Source organism: Anolis carolinensis, chromosome 3 (assembly GCF_035594765.1).
Source record: "Anolis carolinensis isolate JA03-04 chromosome 3, rAnoCar3.1.pri, whole genome shotgun sequence".
Classification (NCBI taxonomy): domain Eukaryota; kingdom Metazoa; phylum Chordata; class Lepidosauria; order Squamata; family Dactyloidae; genus Anolis; species Anolis carolinensis.
This window is the reverse complement of record NC_085843.1, coordinates 237,621,395-237,639,172: the sequence shown is the minus strand read 5'-3', so window position 1 is coordinate 237,639,172 and position 17,778 is coordinate 237,621,395. Positions and strand designations below refer to the sequence as shown.

The 17,778-nt window shown below is 40.8% G+C and overlaps 1 protein-coding gene across 2 annotated transcripts in view; it reads right to left on the bottom strand.

The window, feature by feature from the left end:
- ngef (neuronal guanine nucleotide exchange factor) overlaps window positions 1-17,778 on the bottom strand; it is a 93,085-nt gene that overhangs the window by 24,236 nt on the left and 51,071 nt on the right. For both annotated transcript variants that reach the window (XM_062976412.1, XM_062976413.1), the window contains 2 exons: window positions 16,131-16,405; window positions 1,067-1,227 (listed from right to left, as the gene is read on the bottom strand). In XM_062976412.1, the coding sequence (XP_062832482.1) occupies window positions 1,067-1,227; window positions 16,131-16,405 (436 nt within the window). The remainder of the gene's footprint in view (window positions 1-1,066; window positions 1,228-16,130; window positions 16,406-17,778) is intronic.

The following is a 17,778-nucleotide window of genomic DNA, read 5'->3' as shown; positions in this document are numbered from 1 at the left end:
CAGGGCGGAGCGGCTGCATGGGAAAGTTGGGGTGGGGGGGGGGAGAGAGATTTCAAGGGAGGGAGAATGCTTTCATGGCCGGCTTTTAATTGGTAAGGTGTTTATTTTCACATTAGTTCAGGCAACGCAGCATATGGAGTAAGAAGCTAGACCTGTGTTCCTAATTCATGTTTCAAGTCAACCTTTGGTTTTGGGATTCGAGTATCTTAGAAGTTTCTGTGTTCCTGTTTTATATTCATGATCAAGTTTTACTAAGGATACCTTTTGTTTGTGGACTTTAGCTGTTCTTGTGATTATTGGCTATTCCTGGACTTTGAATCTGTTTGAGACTTTGAGATTCCTATTGGATTATTGCTGATTGCTAAACCTTTTGGATATACCTTTTCCTTCTCTATTCCTGCATTTTTCTATACTTTTGATATATTCAACAATAAACTGTTTGCTTATATTCTGGACTTAGAGGTTTCCAGGCCTGGGGTGCAACATAGAAATAGACAAGTCTGCATGATTGTAACATTAGATGAAACATAGTGGCCAGTGTGACTGCAAGACAAAGTAAAGGTGAGGGCTCCTGTACCCTTAACAGTTGTGTAGAAGAGGGGATTTCTAGACAATTACTGCATTCATAAAACAAGTAACAGTGCAAGAGCTCTGTCCTTTATATCACTAGGCAAATCTATCCAGTCAGGATACACGATACTAAACATATTTCAAATGGCAACCCCACTGACTAAAGAAGCAGTTCATATTCTTACACTTAGCAGAGACACATTCTCACAACGGCTTCTACCTGGTTAGAAGAGGGTGTTTTTTTGGCATTCAATTGCTTCAGATGTAAATGAAGACTTTCTGTGAATAAGCCATATGGGATTCAGCAATGTTGCTATTTCAGTATAGCAATTATGGATAGCAGTATATATCTTTACAATATCAAAAAAAGAGAGGAGCAATAAAATAATGCCCAGCCATCTAGAGAAGTTAAAAACAGGAATGCATTGTGACATAGAAGGGGGAAGAAAGAGCGGATGGGAAATTTCCGAATTATAATAGCCATTAAAAGATTTACCGTTCACTGACTGCCATAACATCTATTACATTGGAAAAGAGGATGTGAGCTTCTGAGGGATGTAGAATCTTTTTCAATCGCTCATTTTCCATGAAATGATATACCAGCAAATTCAGGCTCTTGTAGTATGATGCTTCTGAAGTGACCAGTTCAAACATGGCCTGCGGGAGAATTTGGAAACTGTACATAAAGGATGCATGGTATGATAATTAAGCTCTTGTTTTCTACTTAGTTCCTGCATTCATGACAGTGTAAACATTTACAAAGCTCTGTGGAATTAATGCACAATTATTGTAGCATTCTTAGACTCAACAGGTCTATTCTACATGGACCAAAAGAAATGACATACATACAGTAGGCTACATTGCATAACAACAACTGTAAAAAAAGATTGATAGAATGATTTACACACACTAAAAAGTGAATTTTGCTTCAACATTTCACATTATATGGTTAGGTAGGAGAAAGAACTCTTGTCTGTTTGAGGCAAGTGTGAATGTTGCAATTGGCCATCTTGATTAGCATATAATTATTATTATTATTATTGACACAACGACGTTGTATGACACAGCAAACAAGATAGATATGCTGGATTTCGTATCACAAAATCACAAGTCGAACACTTCCCATGTGTCTAGGATTGTGTGATGTATTTTCGGATGATGCGTGCAGATCCCAGTAGGGTGGCCTTTTGCAGTTGGCAGATCGTAATTTTGTCAATGTCTATTGTTTCCAAATGCCGGCTGAGATCTTTTGGCACGGCACCCATAATAATAATAATAATAATAATAATAATAATAATAATAATTATTATTATTATTATTATTATTATTATTATTATTATTATTATTATTATTATTATTGTATCCCACCCCATCTCACTATGGGGACCAAGCCCAAATGCAGCATAAAATACAATATCAAAATGCATTTAAAACATGTAAACATATAAATACAAGTCATATAAAATACAGTAAAAACATACTCAACCAACCAATAGACTTGCAGGTTCAAAGCATGGCTGCTTCCTGCCTGGGGGATTCTTTGTTGGAAAGTGTCAGCTGGTCCTGATTGTTTATTGTCTGGAATTCCCCTGTCAGTGTTAGGTAACATCTTCCAGTAAAGGATCCCCCCATGCAGAAAGCAGCCAGGCTTTGAAGCTGAAAGGCCACTCAATGCTAATGGTAACATTCACACTTTCCTCAAACAGACAATAGTTCTTTTTCCCAGCCTGGACATTCCAGAGATATATAAACTTGCCTAGTTTCCAACAGGCCTCACTATCCCCGAGGATGCCTGCCATAGGTGCAAGTGAAACGTCAGAAGAGAATGCTTCTGGGACATGGCCATACAGCCTGGAAAACTCACAACTGTCCAGTGATTCCGGACATGAAAGCCTTTGACACACAATTTAAAGAAACATCCCCAAAGCATCTTATTTAACAGTTGATCCCCAAAAATGTTCCCCCAAGTTATTATTTTTCTGACTCTACAAATATCATTATAGCCTTGGAATCCGACTCTCATAACTCTGCAGTTATACCATTTGAGATCATGTCACTGTTTACACTGCGAATTACACCACAGATTAACTGCTGATGACATCATTTGGAAAAGGAAAGAGCGTGAGAACACTGTTTTAGAAGTGAAAAAGAAATCTCTGTGAGGAAAACGGTGCAAAAGGGAGACAGGATAAACATCCAGGCTTCCGTGTCATTGCTAGTTTTCAATTATCAGTGATCCACATAAAACATATTATTCCTTAACTCCCTGGTGTGACGGAATAGTACATGATCCATACAGAACAGTCAGAACATAGCAATAAACACAATGTGTCAGTAAAGATTCCTAAGGGGAAAATACAAATCCGGTGACAAGGAAACAGTACTTCCTCACTTCTGAATGTTTTCCCCAGTGTTAGTGTACAGTGTAAAGTTTTAAAAAGGTGGCTTTTGTTCAACATTTCAAATTATATGGTTAGAAATTTTGCCAAGGACAACAAAAGTCTTGTAGATCTCAGTTTCAATTCAATATTACAGTTACCAGCATTCATTACTGAGGTGAAACATGGTAGTATATCTCCCTACAAACACAACATACGTCCACGTAATTTATTTTTAATGTGTTTAGACAGAAGAAAATAAATATTAATTGAAGCAGGGAGATGTTCCTCTTGTTTGGCTCACAGGGTCACTGCTCCCTTAACACAATCCAGTTAAGCATAGCTGACAGTTTCACCTACCCACCTAACAGATTGAAAGCAGAAATGCGAGTAGATAAATAGGTACTGCTTTAAGCGGGGAGGTAATAAAAATGTGCTTTAAAGGCTATTTCTCAGGAGGATGTCTAAAGATGACAAAGCTCCTCAGCATGGAAGATGGAATGACAACACCCTCCATGGCTGAAGTCAAGCATAGCCTCTAAGATGCTGGAAATAAGATGGGAACTGCCTTTACATTTGTTTGTGTATTATCTGTCCTTGTTAATTGTTTAACAACATTGAATGCTTGCTGTACGTGCCTTCTGTAATCCACTCTGAATCCCCTTGGGGAGATAGAGTGGAATATAAAGTATATTATTATTATTTTATTATGACACAGCAAACAAGATAGATATGCTGGATTTCATATCACAAAATCACAAGTCGAACACTTCCCAAGTGTCTAGGACTGTGTGATGTATTTTCGGATGATGCGTGCAGATCCCAGTAGGGTGGCCTCTTGCAGTTGGCAGATCATGATTTTGTCAATGTCTATTGTTTCCAAATGCCGGCTGAGATCTTTTGGCACGGCACCCATTATTATTATTATTATTATTATTATTATCATCATCATCATCATCATCATCATCATCATCATCATCATCATCATCTGCAATGTATCCAATCCTTCTAGTTTGTATTTCTTGAATGTTCAATCGTTTCTTGTTTAATGTTATTCTAACTCAGTGGTGTCAAGCTTGTGGCCCTCCAAGTGTTTTGGACTTCAGCTCCCAGAATTCCCGATCATTGGACAAGTTGGCTTTTAACTTGTCATATGTTTTCTGTTGTATTGGAAACCGCCCTGAGTCCCTTGAGGAGATAGGGCGGTATGCTGTATAAATAAAGCTGTTATTGTTATTATTGTTGTTGTTATTATTAAAAGCCTCCAAGGAGGCTCCTTCCTTGGAGGCTTTTAAGCAGAGGCTGGATGGCCATCTGTCGGGGGTGCTTTGAATGCGATTTCCTGCTTCTTGGCAGGGGGTTGGACTAGATGGCCCATCTTCCAACTCTACTATTCTATTATTCCATTATTATTATTATTATTATTATTATTATTATTATTATTATTATTATTATTATTATTATTATTGGCAAGGGCTTCTGGGAGTTGGAGTCCCAAACATCTGGAGGGCCACAAGCTTGACACCTCTGCTCTAACCTGTTACCTCCATGAGTGTGTTTGCTATAAAATCAGAAACATAGGTAGTTCAGCTTTCAATTTGACATGTAAGGATAATTTCTGACTTGGCAGTTTGCCCTTCTCACATTTTCCCCAAATAATGTATGTAGTTTTTCCGGTCCTAATTGTGTTTATATTTCTCCAAGAGATGTTATCCGAAGAGGGGAGGAAGCTAAAACTAAGAGACAATCAATACCTAGAGCAAAGGCCAGATAGCTGTGTAATGGAATAAAGCTGAAAAAAAAGCAAACAGAAAACCAATATTTATGTGTGTCTGAGCTAGAATAGACTTTGGAGACCAATTCATTGACACTCTTCCAGCCTCGGGGGGGGGGGGGGGGGGGAGGGAGGGGAAGTAAACCCTTTCTAAATAAATCTTTTCCCCAAACCCCTAAACCAGGGGTCCTCAAACTTTTGAAGCAGAGGGCCGGTCCACAATCCTTCAGACTGTGGAGGGGCCGAATTATCATTTGAAAAAAAAAACACAAACAAATTCCTATGCACACTGCACATGTCTTATTTTTTGTAGTGCAAAACAGCAACAACAACAATGAAAGAACAATACAATATTTTAAAATGAAAACCATTTTAACCGACATAAACCTATCAGGATTTCAGTGGAAAGTGTGGGCTTGCTTCTGGCCAATGAGATAGTCAAGTTAATTAGGATTGTTGTTGTATGTCTTCAAGTCATTTCAGACTTTGGCCAAGCCTAAGTCTAAAATTATTTATTTATTTACTGCATTTATTTACTACATTTATATCCCACCCTTCTCACCCCAAAGGGGACTCAGAGCAGCTGTATGTATATACATTATATTATTAGCATAGCACAATATTAGCATTATATATTATTATATTGAACTATACCACTATACTGTAATATTATATTTTATTTTATTTTTATTTATTAAACTTGTATACCGCTACTCCCAGTTTGGCTTGGAGCAGTTTACAGAAATAGATTAAAACAATACACTTGGCTTTAAAATAACAATAAAAACAATAAAAACAACAATAAAAGCAACAATAAAAACAGACATAGCCCCAAGTTTTTCACCCATTATATATTATTATATGGTATTATTATTAGTATTATATTGTATAACATTATAATATTATTATCAATATTATATGTATATACAATATATTATATTATTAAAACTGATATAAAAATATTATATTATAAAACTGAGGGCGGGGGCCAGGTAAATGACCTTGGAGGGCCGCATCTGGCCCCCGGGCCTTAGTTTGGGGACCCCTGCCCTAAACAATGTGGTGGTTTCAGCTTAGAGTCACTGTAGTTTCCAAATGACTTGAAGGCTCACAACAACAACAGCAACACATGTATACTTATAAGAAAAAGCCTAAATATTACATTGCTAATCTCATCTTCACTATTGGAATGCTATGAAAATGTTGATGCTAGTATAATCCCAAACTGCATTTTTAAGTTGTAGTAATATAGCTATGAACGCATGTAATTCCTGTGTAGATGTTTCAAGCCTCCTACATTTTTGGTTATTTCTTCCATGTCACCACAGTACAAGAACCCGGGTAATGTCTCCTCTTGGCTTGTTCTTCTATTTTCAGCATCATTAAAATATACTCCACATAGCAAATGAAGGTCCTTGGTGATTCACATTTTTCTGTGCTTGAAACTCAACAGATGCCTAGATAAATAAAGCTATCCACCAGTAATACATTCGTTTTTCTCATTATTCCATGACTGTTTTTCACCTTCCTTACTTTTCCTGATGGTCAAAAATATGCAGTTACTGTAATTTCAGGTAATCAGAATGTCAAACTCTGTCTTTTTAAAGTAAAAAAACACAATCATTCTTTTCTCCCCATCTTTCTCCTAAACTAAGTCTGATCAGATCAAATATATGAGATCCCCCCCCCCCCATACATTCTGTGTTTACACTTTCAACCTCACTTTTGGTTTGTGCGCAATGGATTCCAATATATCAAGTGGTAGTGACCCTGATGGTGACCCGCAGTTAGCACAACAGGTTAAACCGCCAGCTATAGAAAATCTTGCCGACCGGAAGGTCAGCCGTTCAAGCTGTGGGTTGGGGTGAGCTCCCGCCATCAGCCCCAGCTTCTGCTTACCTAAGGTAAAGATAAAGGTTTTCCTCTGACATTAAGTCTAGTCAAGTCCGACTCTGGGGGTTAGTGCTCATTTCCATTTCTAAGCCGAAGAGCTGGTATTGTCCATAGACACTTCCAAGGTCATGTGGCCGGAATGATAGCATAGAGCACCGTTACCTTCCCGCCAGAGCGATAGCTATTGATCTACTCATATTTATATTTGTATGTCTTCAAACTACTATGTTGGCAGAAGCTGGGGCTAACAGCAGGAGCTCACCCCGCTCTCCAGATTCGAACCACTGACCTTTTGGACATCAAGTTCAGCAGATTAGCGGTTTACCCCGCTGCGCCCCTGAAGAAACCTGTGAGTAGATAAATAGGTACCGCTTTGGCAGAGGTGAAAGGTGCCCCAGAAGAAGACATGCCTGCAATTCCATCAGGAAGGTGTTATCTTTGGTGTGGAAAAATGGAGCGACAGCACCTCCCCATGGCCGAATCGAGCACAGCCTCCAGATGCCGAAGATGAAAATAGAGGGAAGCCTTGCCTTTGTCTATGTACTGTCTGTCTTGTATAGCAGCACTGAATGTTTGCCGTATATGTATTCTGTGATCTGCTCTGACTCCCTCCAGGGAGATAGAGTGGAATATAAATAAAGTATATTATTATTATTTGAAACACAACAAGTTGAGTCCACATCAGACACTCTGCTGGCTGTTGTATTGGATTGCACGTCGGACACTTCCCAAGTGTCTAGGACTGTGTGATGTATTGGCGAATAATGCGTGCAGATCCCAGTAAAGTGGCCTTCGGCAGCTGGCAGGTGGTAATTTTGTCAGCGCCAATTGTGTTTAAGTGCAGGCCAAGGTCTTTAGGCACTGCACCCAGTGTGCCGATCACCACTGGGACCACCTTGACTGGCTTGTGCCAGAGTCTTTGCAATTCGATCTTTAAATCCTCATATATTATAAGAATAAGTATTTTATTATTATTATTATTATTATTATTATTATTATTATTATTATTATTATTATTATTATTAACTCAAGATTGGCAAGCCATGTGCTATTTATGTAGATATTTGGCAGTTATAAAGTACATAACTCGTTCCTTCCATTATCGTTTCAACATCCTTTAATGTGAAGACTCTTAAAAGCAGAACGCATACTAAGACATGCCTTTTATATGAACAGTCCAGCTTATTCCCAAGTATGGTTTGGATATTTTGCGGGCAGCATTTATTGTTCCTGGAAAGGCTCAGTGACAGCCACTGTTTTCATATTTTTTAGAGCTTGATAACTAAGTACACATTTGAATAACAATGCTAGAGAAGGAGTCAAACATTTTGTGCCCTCAGGACTCCCACAAGGATCATAAAACAGCCACCATGCTTAATTTCTTAACAGTGTCTGTAAATGGAAAAATATTGTAAACAACATGAGGATATCACCTGAAATGGGATTTGTGTGTCATCTCCCTTTTTAAATTATCTTGGAACGCTAGGGTTGCTGTGAGTTTTCCAAGCTGTATGGCCAGGGCCGGCCGGAGATAAATTTATATGTAAAGCGAGGGGGGAAATTGCGCCCCCCCCACCGGCGCCGCGGGAGGCGTGGCCATGTGCCGCGGGAGGCACATGGCCACGCCTACCGCGGCGCCGGCGGGCCCCGCCTCCTGCTCCCTGGCCCCGCCTCTCACGTAGCGTGGGAGGCGGGGTCACGGCGAGCAGCGCGGGAGGCGGGGCCAGGGCTGGCCCCGCCTCCCGCGCAGCTCACCCCGACCCTGCCTCTCACCCAGCGTGAGAGGCGGGGCCGGGGCGCACAGGCCGGGAGGCAGGGCTCCGCCCAGACGGGGCCTTGCCTCCCGCCCCGCGCGGCCTGGGCTTTTCCAGGCAGGCCGACTGCACTGGAGGTCCCTGCAGGCCGCGATCGCGGCCTGCAGGGACCTTCGGTGCAGTCGGCCCGCCTGGTAAAGGCCAGACGGGCGAGGCTGAGCTGCGTGGGAGGCAGGGCCAACCCTGGCCCCGCCTCCCACGCAGCTCACCCCGACCCCGCCTCTCACGCAACGTGAGAGGCGGGGCCGGGGCGCACAGGCCGGGAGGCAGGGCTCCGCCCAGACGGGGCCTTGCCTCCCGCCCCGCGCGGCCTGGGCTTTTCCAGGCAGGCCGACTGCACTGGAGGTCCCTGCAGGCCGCGATCGCGGCCTGCAGGGACCTTCGGTGCAGTCTGCCCGCCTGGAAAAGGCCAGACGGGCAAGGCTGAGCTGCGCGGGAGGCGGGGCCAACCCTGGCCCCGCCTCCCACGCAGCTCACCCCGACCCCGCCTCTCACACAACGTGAGAGGCGGGGCCAGGGCGCACAGGCCGGCCATCCAGGGCCATCCCAGCCGGCCATGAGCTCGCTCGTCACCGAACAGGCCTTCCTGTTCGCCGGCGAGTGAGCTCATGGTCCCCGCTGGGAGGGGGGAAGCCTGACGGCGCCCCCCGGGCCCTGCGCCCGAGGCGGCCGCTGACGCGGCCGCCTAGTAACAACCGGCCCTGTGTATGGCTACGTTCCAGAAGCATTATTTCCTGGCGTTTTGCCCACATCTATGGTAGGCATCTCAGAGGTTGTGAGGTCTGTTGGAAACTAGGCAAATTGGGGTTTTATATATCTGAGGAATGTTTAGGTGGGAGAAAGAACTATTGTCTGTTGGGGGCAATTGGCCTCCTTGATTAGCATTGCAGCTTCAAAACCTGGCTGCTTCTTGCCTGGGGGAATCCTTTGTTAGGAGGTGTTAGCTGGCCCTGATTGTTACCTGTCTAGAATTCTCCTATTTTCTGAGTGTTATACTTTATTTACTGTCCTGATTTTAGAGTTTTTAAATACTGTAGACAGATTTTGTTAAATTACATGGTCTTCTCCTTTCTGTTGAAATTGCCCACATGCTTGTGGATTTCAATGGCTTCTCTGTGTGGTTGTTAGAGTGGCCCAGCATTTCTGTGTTCTCAAAATAATATTCTGTGCCCAGGTTGGTATCTTGGAACATTTTGTATTTTTAACAAAATACTTAGTTTTGTATATTATACATATTTCTTTTGAAATGATAACCTGTTACTTATAAGTGGATTCAGATTTTATCTGTTCATTGTCGTTTAATTCTGAATGGCTATAATTTCTTCAGTCTGAATGGCTATACAGTATTTTTTTTTTAAAGAAACGAAATTACTATTTTAACAGTTGCACAAACCATAAACAAGCATAAGGCACAATACGATTTAAATTAGGGCATAATTCAGATCAATCTGCTCTAGTTACAATCTTCAGTCAGAGCGAAAAACATCCACTATGCTTAATTCCTTAATAGCTGCTTTTCAAAGCTCCCAGTTTCAGAACTTCAAACATCTGTAGACAGAGCAATGCCAGACAGAAAATTACTCATAGAATGACAGTACAAAGTGTAAATGAGAAGCCTCTCCTCTTTTCTGAGAGTTAGTACTAGATTTGGAGGCATTGTATTACCTCTACAACACATTAGAAGCCAATGGTGGCACAGCGGATTAAACCGTTGAGCTGCTGAACTTGCTGACCAAATGGTTGGCGGTTCGAATCTGGGGAGCAGAGTAAGCTCCCGCTGTTAGCCCCAGCTTCTGCCAACCTAGCAGTTAAAAAACATGCAAATGTGAGTAGATCAATAGGTACCGCTTCATGCAGTCATGCTGGCCACATGACCTTGGAGGTGTCTATGGACAACATAGAAATGGAGATGAGCACCAATCCCCAGAGTCGGACACGACTGGACTTAATGTCAGGGGAAAACCTTTACCTTTACTAGATATTTTTTACTTTTTATAGTTATTAGGTCTTTGGGAGAAACGTGGAGTTTATTTGCACATTAAGGCTGTAGTCTTATGCAGACTTACCTAGGAGTAAGTCTCTATGTACATTATACGGATTCTTTCTGATTAGAAATGGATATGATTATATTGCGAACATCACTTTGCCCAGCCCTTTTGAAATTTAGATCAAGACACATTATTTGCATCTTTCTGGATCCTAAACTACCCCACTTCCAGAACTGTACAAATATGCTTTCTAACCCAGACATGGGCAAACTTTGGCTTTCTAAGTGTTTTGGACTTCAATTCCCATCATTCCTAACAGCCTCAGGCCGTTTCCTTTTCCCCCTCAGCCGCTTAAGCGGCTGAGGGGGAAAAGGAAGGGGCCTGAGGCTGTTAGGAATGATGGGATTTGAAGTCCAAAACATCCGGAGGACCTAAGTTTGCCCATGCCTGTTCTAACCTGTTGCCTTAATATCACTCTATTCATGAAAACTCATGCTAAAACAAAAACCAGTTAATCTTAAAGTTCCCTTTTTTCTCCCTCTCCATTCTTCCTTTTTATACTTCCAATCACAAAGACACCTGGATCACACCAATTCTATACCTTGCAAAATCATGTGTGTACATCGCTTTCGCCTAATATTTTACTTTTGATAATATACACAGTTAGGGGGGGGGGGGGAAATCTCACAATGTATACGCAATTATACCTGACAAATACAATGCAGAATGATTACCTTGTGCTGTTTATTTCTAGGTCAGAATCTTCTTTACCAGAGTTGATAAAATTACTTAAGAGCTTTGGGGTTCTTCCAGACTATTCTGTGTATTGATCTAAAGCCTGCTACATCTTGATTGTTTGCTAGTTGGCACTTCCCTTGACATCCAAAACCTATTAGGCATTTGGGCATATTGGTGTCTCAGGATATTGGTCTGAAGATTAAAATGAATTTGCCTACATTGTTTGCAGACTTATGTCTGTGAAGCATTATTTAGATTACATATGTGAGATTAGGTAAATACAGTTAAGATGAACATTTTACCATGGATATTGCATTATATATCTCTTAGGGTTACTTTCAGAAAACCAGTACTGTTATAAAGGAATTTATATAGAGACGTTTGCTACTGTATTTTTCACTCAAAAATATGTAACTACGGGCAGTTCTCAAGTTACAAGCAAGATAGGTTATGGCAGGGTTTGCGGGTGAATGCCCTGAGAATTTTTGAGTTGTAGTTCACCCTTATCCAGACAGCAGTAAACCCAGCTGAAGACGGATTTGAACCAAACTTGGCACCCAGAGCCAACATGACCAACTGTGAATACTGGCAGGATTTGGGGGTGAATGCCCTGGGAATCTGGGAGTTGTAGTTCCCCCTTATCCAGAGAGCTCTAAATCCAGTTGATGATGGATCTGGACCAAACATGGCACTCAGAGCCAACATGGCTAACTGTGAATACTGGCAGGGTTTGGGGGTGAATGCCCCGGGAATCTGGGAGTTGTAGTTCACCCTTATCCAAAGAACACTGAACCCAGACGACGATGGATTTGGACCAAACTTGGCACACAGACCCTACATGGCCAACTGTGAAAACTGGCAGGGTTTAGGGGTAAATGCCCTGGAAATCTGGAAGTTGTAGTTCACCCTTATCCAAAGAACACTGAACCAAGCCGACGATGGAGTTGGACCAAACTTGGCACACAGAACCAACATGACCAACTGCGAATACTGGCAGGGTTTGGAAAGGATTGATCCACGATTCTGGGAATTGTAGTTTAGGTATTGAATTTTTGCCTATTTACTGTAAGCCACTTTGAGTCTCGTCGGAGAGAAAGGTGGGGTAAAAGTGATGTAAATAAATAAATAGTTCGCCCACATCCTTATGTATTTTCTAATGGGAGCATTCATAAAAAACAAAAGGAAAGACTGTCTTTTTTCTAATAAATAGCGTTGCACATTACCAAACTGATATTACCTTACATCTAAAAACAAGCAATGCCAGGTCCCCAAGCTAGCATGCATATATATAAGCTTTGGATAGCACAGATAAGGATTGCCTCCTATGGTGTTTGTTATGCTGTCTGTGCCCCTATTCAGAAGATTTCACCTTGTTTTCTGTCCCTGTGAGGATTGAATTGTGAAATATGTGGCTTGTTGTGGAAACAAGGACTGACACCAAAGCTTCAGTGGAGACAGCTTTTCCCCATGATAATTCTTTCAGGAGTGAATTTCCCTTCCTAGCAGTAGATTTCTCGCACTTCCCATTGTATCACCCCCGTTTGTAATTGTGAGTTGTTTATACGTCAGATGTTCGTAACTTGGGAATTGCCTGTATTTCCAAAAGGTAAATTCAAGAAGTAATTCTATATCCTGAGATGCATCTCATGACTCATACAATTAACTGGCAAACCCAGACACGGTTTCTTGAAGCAATCTTGGAATCAACTCACTTGGAATCTTGGAATCAACTCACTACCTCCTTTTGGATGGATTATGTTAGGTTCTGATCATTTAAAGGGAAAAGAGATGATGTCCCCTATGATCTCTGCAAAGACAGAGACATGTTTCAAGAGTGACGAATGACATTTGTCTACATGGCAAGCCTAACTTACACTACTCCCTAACATTCTGAGCAAAATTAGTGCAATAGCAATGGCGGAAACAGTAGGGCTGGCATAGGTGAAAGTCTCTCAACCACAACCACAACCTCACCCACGCAAGACAAGTAAGATGGGAGCATATCAGTATTGACATTGGCAGGGTAATCATTTTAACTTTTGTAAATTCAGATGGAAAAGTCACATGGGTACATTTAATAACATATGAATTAGAAAGAGCATGGAACTCCTGTCTTTGCTGCTATTTTTTTGCTTTTAGGTACATACACTTCTGACCGATCCACCCACACTAAAACCCTAGATTTTGAAATAGTTGACTATGAGGATATAGGGGGGCAGCATGGTGCAGTGGCTGGAGCACTGGACTATGGCTCTGGAGATGAGGGTTCAAATCCCTGTTTGGCTGTGGAAACTCACTAGATGACACGTTTCTTCATCTTTAGAGAAAGGTAAAGGCAACTCCCCCTTAAACAAATCTTGCTGAGAAGATCCTGTGACATGTTTCCCTAGGGTTGCCATAAGTCAAAAATGACCTGAAGACACACAACAACAACACCTGCAGAGGTTGTACAAGGGTTTGAGATCTCTTGATTTCCATTTATGAAAGCTAGAAACCCAGAAGGTCTTGCTTCAATCCCACCACATGCATCCCACATACATAATGTCTTGGACCTTTCAAAACCATACATTTTGATTTGGATTCAATGTTAATCAGTTTAGCACAGGCATGGGCAAACTTGGGCCCTCCAGGTGTTTTGGACTTCAACTCCCACAGCTGGCAGGCTGTTAGGAATTGTGAGAGTTGAACTCCAAAACACCTGGAGGGCCCAGGTTTGCCCATGCCTGGGTTAGGATTATGATAACATATGTAATTTCCCATTAGGTGCTTTCCACCGCCTCTGGGATATCCATGAGGAAGGGTTCAGAAATTTTCATTTCCATTTTTAAAACCGCTGCTCGTTGCTCTCCAAACATGAAAAATATGTTAATCTTAACTGTGTTTAATGAGACCCACTCAGCTTCATTAGTTTTACTAATTACTGGCAAGATGTCAGACAAAATGCTTAACTATGGTCGATGATCATAATCAATGTGTTGTCAAAAGCTTTCATGGACAGAATCACTGGGTTGTTGCGAGTTTTCCGGGTTCTGGCTGTTAGGAATTGTGGGAGTTGGAGTCCAAAACTCCTGGAGGGCTGAAGTTTGCCCATGCCTGTTCTATATTATTGATACCTTTATTTTCTCTTACTCTGGCTGTGTTTTTTATGGGTTTGTTTTTTGCATCTCATTTTTCTCTGTATTCTCAACATTGTATGTTTTGCATTTTTATTATTATTCATGACTTTCTTATATCACTGTAAGTCAATGTTGCATGAAGTAGAAATCATTGGAGCTAAATGAGTTAAATCTGAAGTTAAATCTGAATGAGTCCCCTTCGGGGGAGATAAAGTGGGGTATATAAATAAATAAATAAATAAATAAATACTGTATAATAATAATGATGCTTTCGGCCTGGATATATATCTAACTTGGCAAAATTTTGCTAGATCCTGAGATCAATGTAAAATTGGTGTGTGGTACTTTCTACCACCCTATAATTGAGAAATAAAATAGGGTTTTAGTGATAAGTTACATATTCTAGTTCAAAGATCAGCCAGTTAAGGTTCTGAAGGGTTCTTGGGTGAATGCCATCAATTCTCACTGACTGTTACTGTTTAGTCCGTTGGGTTAAAAAACAGCCAATTCTATTTGGTTTATTATTGTAGCATTTATAGGACTTTCTATTTGGTTTATAGAACATCATCTGCTCTGCTTGAAAACAAGTTTTTCATCAGCATTGTCCACACTAACTGATGCAAATAACACATAATTCCCCTGTACTTTGTTTTGTTTCAGTACTACTTTTACATCCTTCTAATTGTCTTGCTTCTTCTGATGTTTTTAATTTACACATTTATTGTTAGCTTTTAAAATATGTTCATCAACTTTAGCTCTAACTATGCTTTCTGATACAATTGCATTAATTCTCTGGAAGAGCACTTCTGCTCTAATAGCTTGAGATTTGATTTGAGAAGAAACAGAATATTCATTGATCTTTTAAGAGAAATACATTTTATAGTAATACATTTTAATATGTTTTTTAATTGTGTCAAGAGGCGACTTGAGAACATACTGCAAGTTGCTTCTGGTGTGAGAGAATTGGCCGTTTACCGAGACGTTGCCCAGGGGACGCCCAAATGTGTTACCATCCTGCTGGGAGGCTTCTCTCATGTCCCTGCAAGCTAGAGCTGACAGATGGAGCTCACTCTCTCTCATGGATTCAAACTGGCAACCTTCAGGTCAGCAACCCAACCTTCAGATCAACAGTCTAGCCGGCACAAAGGTTTAACCCATTGTGCCCCCGTGGCTCCTATTTTAATATGTCTATTTGTGGTATTTCTACAATGTTTGTTTTTATATTATTCTGTGACCTTCCTTGAGCCACAAGGAGAGGCAGGTAAGAAATCAAATTATTATTATTATTATTATTATTATTATTATTATTATTACTACTACTACTACTACTACTACTATGAGAAAGGAAGGGAAGTCAAGAATGCACAGACAACTTCACTTTAAAGAACATCATTTGGATGAAAAGAATCAAGCAACAATTAGTTTCATTACAAATGCAACTGCAAAATGATTGAAGATTTGGAGACCATGCCCTATGAGGAGTGGCTTAAAAAGCTGGGGATATTTAGCCTGAGAAAAGAAAGTTGAGAGGAGACATGATAGCCAGGTAGAAATATTTGAAAGGATGTCATAAGGAAGCGGGAGCTGGCTTATTTTCTGCTGCTCTGGAGACTAGGAACAATGGGTTCAAATGACAAGAAAGGAAATTCCACCTGAACATTAGGAAGAATTTCCTGGCCATGAGAGTTGTTCAACAGTGGAACTCACTGCCTCAGAGTGAGGAGGTGCCTTCTTTGGAGGCTTTTAAACAGAGGCTGGATGGCCATTTGTTGGGGGTGCTTTGTGCTTTTCCTGCATGGCAGTGGGTTGGGCTGGATGGCCTATTTGGTCTCTTCCAAATCTATGAATCTATGAATTACCTCTTGAAGTCTGATCTCATCTGGCTGGAGGATATTCAAAACACCGCTGCTTCTGACTTCAGGAAGATCCTGCCACAAATTAAACCTTGAGTTGGAATTCAAGAGCAAGTTGATCTGGGGAACTGCCTTGCTCTCCGTGGCATCTGTAGGTTCGGTTTCTGATGGCGCCTCTTCACCAGCTGAGCCCTCTTCAGTATCTGTTTGAGAGTCTTGCAGTCTCCTGGTTTCAATCTCTTGTTGTGTAGATTTATCCCGATATTCTTGATATAAGAGACCTGGAAAATACCAAAGTATGCCAGATGTTACTGAACAAGTATCATATTTGTATGAGAAAAACAAACATTTCAGAATCTACTGTTAAAACAAGTTCAGACCGGTGAATAGATTTGTCGCTATTCTCTTTCCTTACTACAGCCAGAACAACATGGAAAAGTTAAAGTTGTAATCTAAGACAAAATCTAAGGGTAGTAACTTTCAAGTCAGTTAATATCTCTAGGATTGTGTTTTTAAATTCTCATACCTTAGAAAGACAACTGAAGAACGCATAGTTCTAGCTGGATGAAGCAAGAGAGCTAAGTACAGTGGAGTCTCACTTATCCAAGCTAAATGGGCTGGCAGAAGCTTGGATAAGCGAATATCTTGGATAATAAGGAGGGATTAAGGAAAAGCCTATTAAACATCAAATTGGGTTATGATTTTACAAATTAAGCACCAAAACATCATGTTATACAACAAATTTGACAGAAAAAGTAGTTCAATACATAGTAATGTTATGTTGTAATTACTATATTTACGAATTTAGCACCAAAATATCACGATATATTGAAAACATTGACTACAAAAATGGCTTGGATTATCCAGAAGCTTGGATAAGTGAGGCTTGGATAAGTGAGACTCTACTGTATATACAATTATTAGGCAAGTAAAAAGCCAAAACTACTAGTTTGTTTGATCTGGAAGAGAAATGCCTCTCAGGGCAAAATATAATTATCAGTCCGATTTTGCACATGAGGAACATCAGTAACTTTGATTTTCCAACAATGTATTTAATCAAATGTTATATCATCCAATACCTTTCTTTGGCCCTTGAGGCTCAGAGCAAAGGTTTTTTTTTTAAAGTAAGATCACATGGTGCGGCCCTTTCTGGTCTAAACAAAATACCACTGAAGTACTACCTATAAAGATCAGAAATTGTCACCAAAATGTATTCACATAAATTGAATAGAGGGCTGCTCCCTTTTTCTGCTGGTATGCACAGGCAAAATTCCAAAATATTACAGTTTCAATAAGCCAATTCTTCAGAATCATGCTGGAAATATGCCAAATGCTCCAGCATTTTCTCTTTCCCTTTCATCCGAGAACTCTTCTTTCTATGACTTGCAGTAATATCTGAACTGGAAAAGATATGGTTAGCACTGGCTCTAATTTAGTCAAAACCAGGAATACCCTACAAACATTGCATTGGTTTTAAGATGGTTCCAAGTGGGTCTGTAAAGTGGGTTTTTGAGACAATTCAGTCTTATGCTAAATTATGTTATGTTATTGCATACTGTCCGGAAATCAGTTGTCATGCCAATGCCGTAAATCAAGAAATAGCTTCCTAAGATCCACAGAGATACTGGCAGGAACACCTCAGCAAGTGAGAGTC